Genomic DNA, 12,175 nt, shown 5'->3' with positions numbered 1-12,175 from the left:
GGGGTTAATATTTGCTTGTTGCTGTTGGAACCCTGCCTGCTGATTGGGTTCAGCCAGTCAAAGTGTGAGGTCCTTGGAGGACGTCATCCCTTGACTTGGTGTCCACAGAGGGCATCTGGGCAGAGCTTGGAGTGGATTTGAGTGAACATGTCTTTCTTTCCCCCCAGGCCCTTCCAACCACCCTGACAGGCTTCCTCTCTCTCCCAGGTCATGCTCTCTGAGCGAAAAGGCACAGACGAGCTCTATGCTGTGAAGATCCTGAAGAAGGACGTCGTGATCCAGGATGACGATGTGGAGTGCACGATGGTGGAGAAGCGGGTGCTGGCCCTGCCTGGGAAGCCGCCGTTCCTGACCCAGCTGCATTCCTGCTTCCAGACCATGGTAACTCGCCTGGGGGGACCTGGCCATCCCGTCCCCAGGGCTTCACCGGGCTTTGGCCTGAGCCATCCCAGCAGCACCCACCCCCAAAGCGACACCTGGACCCTTTCCACTCTAGAGACAGGAAGATGGTGTGCCCGGGGGAGGCTGCTGAGAGTTTCCGAGGCGGCCACTGAGAAGCTCTCCCCTAGGCAGATGCTGTTTTGATGAAGATAAAGGAACTTGGGCCATTGGCTTAATAACCAACCGAGCAGGGTTTTTCTCAGACAGCCAGAGGTGACTCGGGGACAGCGACTGAGAACTTTCGGTCTCACAATATGTGATGTTACATCAGAGGTTACAGATGAGAACGAGTGGGAAGGGCCACAGGGCGTGTGTGTTTAGATGGTTAGTCAGCCCTCCAGACCCTGCGGATGAATGCTCGGGTGCATTCTGCCAGTTGCGTGGACTTCCTTAAGGAGGGGTTGCCTGAGAACACAGCCTTCGGAGGACCCCCCAAGGGGGGAGTACAGTGTCCAAGGCAGGGGCTCGTGAGCACACAGCTGTGGCTCCCAGGAAGAGAAGGGGACATTTGTGCACTATCTGCTATTAACTGTGATTTCAACTCTATCTGCAGGAGCAAGGGCCATCCCTTTAAGTAACCTCTTACCTTTTCCCTGTTCAAATGAGACCCTGGCCTCCATACCTAAGGAGGGGGTGGCCAGCCCCCAAATACAAAAAGGGACAAAGTTATTCTTGCCTTTGGGGCTTCTAAGGGCCAGTGGCCCAGTGACTTAAAGATGCCTTAAGGGATTCTTGAAGATTATTTCGATTCTGTGCAGCTCTCACTATGCATGCTAATTTTAGAGCCCACCCCCTATGTGAAATGGGACGCTTTTGTATATTGCATGTAATTTAAAGCTTGGGACTTCCTCTCTCCGCCAACATCAGCAAGTCCTGTCCTCTGCTAAGTTAGATTCCACGCCCCCAGCCTGGAAAGATCTAAAACTGGCCTTGGGGTGGGTTTTATCAATACAGACCACACATCAGGCTTAGAACTGCCTTGTGTGAAAGGGGCAGAGCTGGGATTTGGCTCCTTCCCTGTTCTGAGAAGTCTTTTGATACATTTTGGGGTCAGAGGGACCTGGGTTCAGATCCTGGCTCTGTCATCTACCACTGGGTGGCCTTCAGCAAATTGTAAAACCCCCCTGGCCTCAGTTTGCTCATCTGTAAAATGAGCTAAAAGTAGCTACATCCAAGGTGGTTGTGAAGAGGAAATGAGACTATCCACGAGAAGCATTTGACACAGTGCTTAGTGCCAGGTCAATGCTCAGCAGATATTACTCACTCATTTCACAGGCATTCGGCATTCGTCTTGGCTTTGACCAAGTACTCAGGTATAGAGCCAAGCAAACCAGGTCCTGTTTTTGAGAAGTTTATGGTCTCGGAGCAGAGGAAACAGACATGGAATCGTCACAAAACAGTGCAGTAGGGGATATGGTAGAACCTACAGAAGCAAGTGGGTCCCCAGATTGTCCCCTCATTGCCCCTACGGTATCTGTGCTCTGGGTGATATGATTATCTGGTGGGGTCCAGTTCTAATTCCCAGATAGTCTCCCTACCTCAGGCCATCAGGGGAGGGCACATTTTAGGCAAGTGTGTATAGTGTTCCCTGCAGGGACTTGGTCCACCAGCCTCACGTGGGGGTCTGCTGGGTGATAGGTCTCCTAGAACGTCCTTCACTCGACTGCAGGCACAACTAAGAGCTGGGGTCGTGTTTGCCAAAGTACGGCGCACGCATCCCTCTACAAAATGGTACAAAGGGTGACTTTGGGTGACTTTGGCTGGTGCATAAATTTTAAATTACATTCACCTTTTATTTTATTTTATTTTTTTAAGATTTCATCTATTTATTTGAGAGAGAGAGAATGAGAGACAGAGAGCACGAGAGGGAAGAGGGTCAGAGGGAGAAGCAGACTCCCCGCCGAGCAGGGAGCCCGATGCGGGACTCGATCCCGGGACTCCAGGATCATGACCCGAGCCGAAGGCAGTCGCCCAACCAACTGAGCCACCCAGGCGCCCTCACCTTTTATTTTTTTTAAGATTTTATTTATTTATTTGACAGAGAGAGACACAGCGAGAGAGGGAACACAAGCAGCGGGAGCGGGAGAGGGAGAAGCAGGCTTCCCGCCGAGCAGGGAGCCCGATGCGGGGCTCGATCCCAGCTGAGCTGAAGGCAGACGCTTAACGGCTGAGCCACCCAGGCGCCCCAGATTACATTCACCTTTTTTTTTTTTTTTAAAGATTTTATTTATTTATTTGAGAGAGAGAGAATGAGAGAGAGAGCACATGAGAGGGGGGAGGGTCAGAGGGAGAAGCAGGCTCCCCGCTGAGCAGGGAGCCCGATGCGGGACTCGATCCCGGGACTCCAGGATCATGACCTGAGCCGAAGGCAGTCGCTCAACCGACTGAGCCACCCAGGCGCCCTACATTCACCTTTTAATCCGCTTTAATTCTGAGTGCCTCAAGGGAAATGTTTCCATTTGGTGCCAGCACCCCTGTACTGTCTTTTTTAACACTTCCCTTTTTAACACAGAGTACCAGGCTTCAGGTTCTGAGCTTTGGCAAACACCAGTTTCTAGGTCATTGGTTTGCTTTTATTTTATATATAAATATATATTTTTTTCTTTTTACAGATTTCTTCTATTTATGATAGCACGGTAACGTCTTTCAATTTTTAAATTTTGAGGTATTATAAGGCAAATACAGAAAACCACACAAAATAGATGTTTTAGTAATGAGTTATTAAGTTCCCCAAACCACCAGCCAGGTTGAGAAACAGAATTTTGGCCAGCCACTCTGGAATCTTCTTCATGTTCTAATCTCAATCTCCCAGCCAACAGTAGCTTGACTTCCTTGCATGTCTTTACAGTTTTATCACTTGAGTCTTATCAGTCTCTTAATACGATAGTTTAATCTTTCCCATTTGTAGAAACTGGCTGTGTCTTCTAAGCTTGGACCAGTCCCTTTATCTGCTGAAGATCCCCGGCTGTTTGACCCGGAGCATTTTTGGTCTGGATTTAGCTGACTGCACAGTCCTGGGGCTCCTGCATGTGCTTTCCTCCCCACCTCATCCTCAGTGTTTTCCTGCAGATTGGTAGCTGGACCTAGAGACTTGGCCAGACTCAGGTCCAATCCCTTTGGCAAGAATGGAGGAGAAGGTGCGCTCTTTCATTCAAAGGTGTGTAACGTCCCGTGTCCCTCTTTCTATGAAGTTGGCAAACCACTGATGCTCACGCAGTGCCTCGGTCCCTTAATGGTTGATATCCTCTTCTGTCATTTCTTTTTCGTGTATTCATTGGAATGCCTCTGGGAAGACGGGCTGCCCCTCCTCAGTTGCTGGTGGCACCGTTCATATAGGAAAGGCAGGATCAATGTTTGATCCTTTCTTGTTATTGGACAGTTTATCAATTAATTGGTTCGTGATTATGCTCCAAAGGTGACTAACATTTGCTTCTAAAATAATATTTTTGCCTAAAAGAGGAGAGTCAAGGTAAAGAAAAATATGAAGTGAGCCATAGGTCACATCCTACAAGGGTCTTGGCACAGATGGTGAAGGGAATTCCAAAGCTGGAGTTTTTAGGGAATTAGGTGCTAAAGGCACTCCAGGGGTGGCAGAGACAGGACCAAACTAGATTCTCAAACCTTCAGCCTCCTTCATCCCTCATCTTCTCTTCTTCCCATTGGGGTTCCCCAAGTTCACTGACAGACGTCAGTAGATCAAGAAGAGATCTTGTCCTCAAGCAAGAGGCTGGACCAACTTGGAGCACCATTTTCAATTTCAACTGAATGTATTGAGATTGGGGATATTAGTCTAATGTGTGTGACTAATACTAACTCATTAATATACAATACCTTTGTTAGTAATTTACTGTTTGAAAAATGATAGTCGAGTGGATTTGAGGTGATTCTTTTCATCTTGCCCCCCCTCTCTCACTTGTATTTCAGTATGCTTTCTGGCATTAGACAGTGGGGATGGAGTTTACCTGGGACTTGTGTGGTGCCCTGGGCCCCCTCAAGGGGTGCCACATGTCAGGGCAGAGGGTCTGAGAGCCGAGAACACAGTTCAGTGGCTTTGAGTCTTATGTGCGGACAGAAGCCCCGTGTAGGCAGCCAACCCACAGTCTCCTGATCCAGCCAGGCCAAGGATGGAACAGATCGCCACCTTGCTGGTGCAGATCAGAGGAAGTCGCTACCCTGTCTCTTAAGGGCTGTGTTGTGTGGGGAAAATGTAACTTTAAATGTCACCAGTGTGCTTGGCTTGAGGCAAGGCACCCGCTGACCTGCGGCCAGAGTCAGAGGCCACTGTGCCCTCCCACCTCCTGTTCACCCAGCAGCAGATAGCTTCTTCCAGCACATATATTTTGATTTTACATAAATGTACTTCAAAGACACAATAACACCTACTACACATGAGGCCCAGGGCTACACTCGAAGCCACATGACAGCCTTTGGACAGGTCCTGTCATCATCCTATAGGACGAGCGGACTGAGGCCACACAGCGAGTACATTTCAGGGTCAGGATTTGAACCCAGGCAGCCTGGCTCCACCGAGCTTTACACTTAACCGCTGCAAGTATGAGGTCTTTTGAATGCGCTGAGTGTGACTCGCTGGATTTCTAGTCCATCTGACACCCCCAGGGCAGAGCCACCAACAGCCAGCCTGTGTGTAGGCTCCAGCGGGGGCCCGAGCCCTGACCCCTGGCTCACCTCTCACCTGTTCAGGGAAGGCTCGTGGTGCTCCTCGGCTTTTCCCTCTCCAGCGCGGAACTGACTCTCCGTCCGAGCATCCACCATGTATGGACTTGGAAAACTTCATTTCACTTCTAGCCTCGCCAGAAAAATCTTGCAATGGAGGGGATTAGCTGTCACCTCACGCTGTAGGAGAAAGGCTGGGGGATGTAGGATGTTGGGTATTTTTCCCTAACACAGCACGGGGTCCCAGGCCCACTGAACTCAGAGCCCCTGCTTCTGCTAGTATGGGATGTTGAGTTGCCACCCAACGGGGCTTAACGGGGATGATAAAAACAGCAACCAGAAACAACAGCCAGTGTTGTGAGCACTTCAGCCTGGGTCACTCGGCAGGTACTCTCCCACTGTATCCCCCCAGCACCTCGCCTGGTAGACGCCGTTACTCCCCCTGCTTTGTAGGTGAGGACACGGGTATCTGGAGATGTTAGGTAACTCATGCAATGTCACGCAGTAGATAAGGGGCGGCGCAGGGATCTGTTCGGCCAGACTCCAGAACCCCAACCTTGCTCTCCTGCCCCTGCCTCAACTCCAGGTTCCTTTTCCCAGTTTATAAGTCATTTTTACATTAAGTCTTGATTACATCCAACTTTCACAAGAACACTATAAGCGAGGGCTGTTCACGTTTCGGCACAAAGGAAGCCAACCCTCAGAAAGGTGAATCGGCTGGTACACAGTTGGTAAGTGGTGGGTTTTCTAATGCCCCTTGAAGGTGTTCTTTCTACTGTGAAAGGGTCACCTACTTACCCCGCAAGGATCTGGCAATGATTGGAAAGGTTTTGTGGTGGAAGGGATTTTAAAATGTAGGGAGCCCTGCATATGCATTAGCAAGGCTCAGGTGAGCAGGAAGGCTCCTTTTTGGGGATGGCCCGTGGAGGTGGTCATCTGGCTCACACTCACCTTCCGGAATTGCGTAGGCCCGGACCCCCTGATTGGCGCTGCTGAGGAGGAGGAAGGCTGGGCTGGAATAGGCAGCCTCTCTGAAGCCAGCATCCCCTAAAAGTCAGATCATTCCTGCCAGTGGACGGAGGCTACTAAGGCTTATTGATTCTGTCAGCAAATATTTATTTGTTGAAATAAACATGTCAGGACCCAGCTGCATCCTTGTGAGGGGGACATCAGTGAACAAAAGAGATAAAGTCCCTGTTCCTTTAGAATTCACATTCCAATGGGGGAGGCAGATAATAAACCACAAGAAATAATGGGGCTAGGGCGCCCGGGTGGCTCAGTCGTTAAGCATCTGCCTTCCGCTCGGGTCGTGGCCCCAGGGTCCTGGGATCGAGCCCCGCGTCGGGCTCCCTGCTCAGCAGGAGGCCTGCTTCTCCCTCTTCCATTCCCCCTGCTTGTGTTCCCTCTCTCGCTGTCTCTCTCTCTGTCAAATAAATTTAAAAATTAAAAAAAAAAAGAAAGAAAGAATGGGGCTATAGAAATGGAGGGGTTGGGTGGGAGAGGTGCTATTTTTGATCGGATGATCAAAGAGAAGTCTTTCTGATAAGGATGACATTTGAGCAGAGACCAGAGCAAGTGAGGGAGCGAGGCATGTAGCTATCTGGAGGCAAAGTGTTCTAGACAGGAGGAGGAAAAGTGAGTGTAAGTGCCCAAAGCGGGAGGGAACATGCTCAGTGTGTTTGAGGAGCAGAGAGGAGGCCAGTGTAGCCCAAGTGGATTGTCATTTTGCATTTTGTGACCCAGAATTCCTTTATGAATCAGCTACTTTTTTAAAAAAAATGACAAATCTAGTCTAATATGCTGCAAATTTGATATGTTTTTCTTGCAAGCAACTTTGAATTTTGAAGATGAAAGATCCTAATAGAATAAAAAAAATTCTGAAGATGGACAAAATAGATAAACAGGAAAAAGACACCCACCGCCATGCAAAACAACTTTTGTCATTCTTAGAATGATGCAAATTTCATTTCATAAAAACTTATTTCGAAAAGCAAAGTTCCATCGGAAGCATTCTCAAAAAAATTGGATGAAAAGAATCTCTGACAAATATGCATGGCACAACGTTAACCGAAATGAAAGGTATTCGATTTTATTTAAGGGATGATTCTAAACATGTTATAACTGAATATGCACACGGAAAAGGATCCGAAAGAGGCGCAGACAAATCAAAACATTGCTTTGATTTAGGGAGGGGTCCGTAGATAATTGTCTTCATTTTGAATGTGTATGATTTCAGAAATGTCTCTCATAAAACAATTTAAAAGTGTTGAATGTGCCACAAGATGGCCAAAGTTAATACCCAAGGAGATGTAAACTCCATCAGAAAGAAGCTGAATTTTAAAAATTGCTCATTAGATGAGCTGGGGTTTAGGCAATTGTTCTAGAAGCACTAAGGGATAAGCATGAGCGCCTCAGTCAGATAAATCTGGGTCCGCGGTTAGTGGCTGTGTGACCCCTAGAAAGGCACTTAGCAGCTCTATTGATTTCATCATCTTTAAAGTGAGCATAATAAGGGAGGGTTTAAAAAGATGATGTATGATGTGCAGAGTAAACAATAAGTGGAAGCTACCTGCATGATAGAGCTGGGTTTGAGGGGCGCCTGGCTCATGGGCACAAAAGGATTATGTTCCCTCCAGTCTTTCTGCAGTTTTTCCCAGGGACAATTGTCAGCCTGGCACATTCATGCAATATCCCAACTGCCAGTGGGCACAGGCAGTTACGTCTCCTTAGCAAAACATCTATTTTAAATGTTTTCTTTTCAATTGAACATATGCACTTCTTTTTTTTTTTTTAAATAGAATTAGATTTTATGAGTCATTGAAGGACAGAAGTTACTTCCTCCCCAAATTTGCTGTCATGGTCCAGCAAGAACTCAGTTGCAAGGCATGCTGGGAAGGGCGTCAACCCAGAATGCATGCTGGGACAGGGAAGGGGATGGGGATGATTCCACTTGCAGGGCTGGCCCCTGATGGCGTGTCCATCGAGCACCGTGAGTGTCTGAGGGGTCCTGGTAACTTGGGATTGGCAGTATCCAAGGATATGGTTTGATGTAAGGGCGTTGCTATAGGAAGCTCTGGTGTAGTCTCAGTTGACAATGGTTGGGTTGCAAGAAACAGAAAACCTCCTCCTCCTCCAAACTATCGCATGTTTAAAAAAGAGAGAGAGAGAGAGAATTTTATTGGGAGGAAACAACCCAAAGGCAAAGATGTACCTGAGCCTCATGAAGAACTAGAACTTCAAAGCTTTCTAGAATAGATCTCTTGTTTCTTTCTCCTTGTTTTCTTTGTCTCTCCCTGATCATGGTAATGTAGCTTCCCTGGCCCCCTGCCGGTTGCCTATCTGCCGAACTCCCTGAGTCCTAATTCATACTCATAGGGAAGAGAATCTGATTGGTTCAGCATAGGTCAGACGTTTGATTCCTGGCCCAGTCAGCTGGTAGTTGGCTACCACTAACTCAGCTGGAACCTTTAGGAAGGGGCTGTATCTACAGGGAAGGGATAATGGTACTCGCCTCAGGCGGGAGACGCCATCTTGAGTGCAAGGAAACTAACCGTGTTGGAGCAGGACAGAGCCTGCTGCTAGTGGTACAAACATGGCGCTGAGGGCCTCCAAGGAGAGGAAGCTGCTGAGAGCTTCACAGGTATCAGGGCTTTAGGCAACGGAAGCATCAGAGGATCCTGAGTTCAGGAAAGGACTCAGGAATGCAACCCAGGCCTATAAAGTGGGCATGGGTTGGAAGAGACACAGCCTGGGTCTCTCTGCCTTCTTAACGGTGGCCTTTGCACGTTCATTCAACAATTAAAGGTCTGTTGAAATCCAAGGAAGAGGAGAGATGGTCCTAGCCCTTGAGAACTTTGCTCTACATGTGGAATGGCAAGGCTCGGAAAGCTGGAAAAAAAGAGAGGAGCATCCATTGCTTGATTCTGATGGTAATTCTAAGGCTATAGAGTAGAGAGGAAAGAAAAGTTGTGTGTGATACATGTCCTTGACCACACGCTGACTGGAGGGAGGCTCTGTGAGTTTGCATAGATGGGATATGCATCATCTGATATATCTTTGGAAAAACCTCTGAAGGAGAAGCTATTCTTACCCCTTTCAGAAAGCAGGGAAGGTTTAGTATCTGTTGCAAGGTCTCAGAGTGGGTAAGCGATACAATTGGGATTAAACCCAGGACTAGCGCTTGCTAAAGCTAGGGCTCTTAACCACGGCGCTGTAAGCTTCTCGAGAGGAACAGATGCATCTGAACAGTAAGACGAACAGCTTACAAGACAGGATTAACTCATTGGCCAGCTTAGAAAATCATTAAAGATCACGCAATAGGTAAATGCTTACTGACACTCCCTTGAAAGCATGGGGGCGTGCAGTTAGAGTTGCCCACGTTGTTGATCTTCTCTGTCTATGGTGTCTTATTAAAAGTGACAGGCATCCCCCCAGGCGGTCACATGGATATCCCACTTTCAGCTGTCTTGGAGAAAGAATGATGATTTCTTTGAATTCTCTGCCCTACCCCGGGCCCCCCAGATAAATTTGGCACGTGCCTTGCAGTCAGTGTTTTAAATCAAATGACCCTTACACTCACGCTCCAGATGTGACACATCCTGTCCAACCATTTTTCATGATGTGGTGTGACAGACAGACATTTAGTTTGATTTACTTACTGATTGAATACGGGAGATAAAGGGGAAAGGAGATTTAAAATTGATGGAAGTCGTTTTGTGCCGAGGGGACAAGGGCAGCAGGTAACGAAGAATAACACCAATAACAATGACAATTTGGGAAAAACACTTTAGAAGTTGCGCAGACTGGCTAGGTTGAAGAGAAAGATGGTGAGCTTGCCTTTCTGAGCTTTTAATTGGAGTTGACAGTGGGACACCCACGTAGAGACGTCCTGTAGCCAGCTGGAGCTGACTGGAGCTCAGGAGAAAGAAAAAGGATGGAAATATAAGTCAAGATTTTCATCAGCCCAGAGAGATGAGGGTTGAAGCTTTGAGCTGTGACATGTCCTCTTCGGAAAATTGAACACGTAGGAGATTCTCTATACTCAATACATACTTTCTGATTTTCACGTAGGAGGGTACAGCGAATAGGTCCTAATCAAAAACTACTGCATGTGACCAGAAGAAAGATCTTTTGAGGTCTTGAAATAATTTTATCGGAAGAGTGGGGAACATGGGGGTGCCTGGCTGGCTCAGTCAGAAGAGCACACCACTCTTGATCTCGGGGTTGTAAGTTCGAGCCCCACGTTGGGTGTAGAGATTACTAAAATAATAATGATAATAATAATAATAGTAAATATAAATAAAATAAATTTTAAAAAATAAGAGTGGGGAGTCAAATTTCAGGGCCCTAATGGGGGAGGGGGGTAATTATGTAAGAATCTGAGGCAGTGGGTGAGGGCCATTTAGTTAGCTGACGCCCCCGGAGCTCCCTCTTTGTGCCTGTCACGCAATTTCTCTTACCACATTTTATTTTAGATTATGGCTCAAGTTAGTTGCATATTTGTTTTCACAAAAACTCTGAATTCTCTGAGGGCAAGATCTGTATCTTATTCATCATTTCTATCCCTTTAACACCTAATACATGACTTGCAAAAATAAATGCCCAAGGAAAATTCTAAAATTCACTTTGCAGGGGTGCCTGGGTGGCTCAGTCAGTTAAGTGTCTGCCTTCAGCTCAGGTCATGATCCCAGGGTCCTGGGATGGAGCCCCGCATCGGGCTCCTTCCTCAGCAGGGAGCCTGCTTCTCCCTCTCACTCTGCCTCTCCCCTTGCTTGTGCTCGCTCTCACTCTCTCTGCCAAATAAATAAATAAAATCTTAAAATAAAATAAAGTAAAATTCACATTGCTCAAGATTGGCTCTAGATTGCCCCTGGCAGTGTTTTTCAAATTTTGATGTTCTTCACTTTGGAGTGGGAGATGAACTTGGTGGTCCATGGACAAAATGCATTGGTTTTAAGCATAAGTCAGTTGAGGGATCGATGTAACAAAGCCAGGCTGGATATAGCATAGAGTTGATAGACTCCAGATATGCATTTATTTTTTTTGCAGAGAAAATTTCCATTTATGACTTTAGTATGACGTTTTAAAATTTTTCAACAGTGTGTTCCAGTGAAAAAGTGGGTTCATGGAAATAATTTAAAATAAGTAAATTTTAGTAGATGAGGCAGACAAACGGTAAAATCTAGAAGCTAGTGCGTGAGAAAACCGAAGTTTGAAGGGTGATGGCCTTCCGCCATGTATCATTATCTGGTCTTCCCCTGCCTTGCTCTCTTCTCCTTTGTAACTCCATACACTCCTCTCTCCCTCTCAGCAGTCAGAGCCATAAAATCAGGGGCGTCAAGGGGGAGTTATGGTATCCAAAATACACATTAAAATAAACACAAAATGAAAGAACTAAAGCCACATGCATCCGTAGCCCACCTGGAGTTCTCTCCCACCGCACTTTGGGAAACGTTGCTGTTTGGAAACTTATCTGGTCTCCCCACTCATCGGTCGAGTTCTTAACATTGGGCACCATGGATTGATACACAGTGGCATTTTTGGAAGAAGAATAATGCCTCACCTAAGAGGGAGCATCATTAAGTGTGTGTTCGGAAAATGGAAGGCGAACAGGATGCCAGCCACAGTGTTTAATATGTAAAGTACCAGTGTGCCAAAGCCAGATTCAGTACAGTTCAAAGATGAGAGATCGCAGGATTTCCCTGCATACGGTTCGTGGTAGAAACAGACCACAAAACGTGGTCTGCAGCGGGGCTGTCCCTGATGTTGGGATTCTAACTAATGAGTTTGAGGGGCAAGCTGAGTTCTTCCAAGCAGAAAGCAAGCAAGTGAAATCTCTCCCTCACTTGCTTTTCTCTCTGTGGCCAATGCCATCTGCTAGTTTTAAAAATAATTTTTAAAAGCAAGTGTTTTGGTTCCCTTCAACGTGCAGCAAAGACAGATGCTATTTTTAAGGCTTGTTTTCTATCAAAAAACCCCAAAGAACTAGGGGCTGGGTGTTGGCAGTTCTGGCTGTCTCCACTAACTTGGATGTGACCTTTTTTTTTTTTTTTTTTGCAAA

The 12,175-nt window shown here is 46.9% G+C and overlaps 1 protein-coding gene across 2 annotated transcripts in view; it reads left to right on the top strand.

Annotated features, from left to right (window-relative positions):
* The window catches only part of PRKCB (protein kinase C beta), a 307,175-nt gene that overhangs the window by 246,477 nt on the left and 48,523 nt on the right, over positions 1-12,175 (top strand). For both annotated transcript variants that reach the window (XM_081819817.1, XM_081819816.1), the window contains exon 10: positions 208-381. In XM_081819817.1, the coding sequence (XP_081675943.1) occupies positions 208-381 (174 nt within the window). The remainder of the gene's footprint in view (positions 1-207; positions 382-12,175) is intronic.

The sequence above is a fragment of the Leptonychotes weddellii genome, chromosome 5 (genome assembly GCF_054177405.1).
Source record: "Leptonychotes weddellii isolate Sample4059 chromosome 5, ASM5417740v2, whole genome shotgun sequence".
In the NCBI taxonomy this organism is placed as follows: Eukaryota; Metazoa; Chordata; class Mammalia; order Carnivora; family Phocidae; genus Leptonychotes; species Leptonychotes weddellii.
Note: the sequence above shows the minus strand (reverse complement) of the source record. Positions and strands in the feature narration are given on the sequence as shown.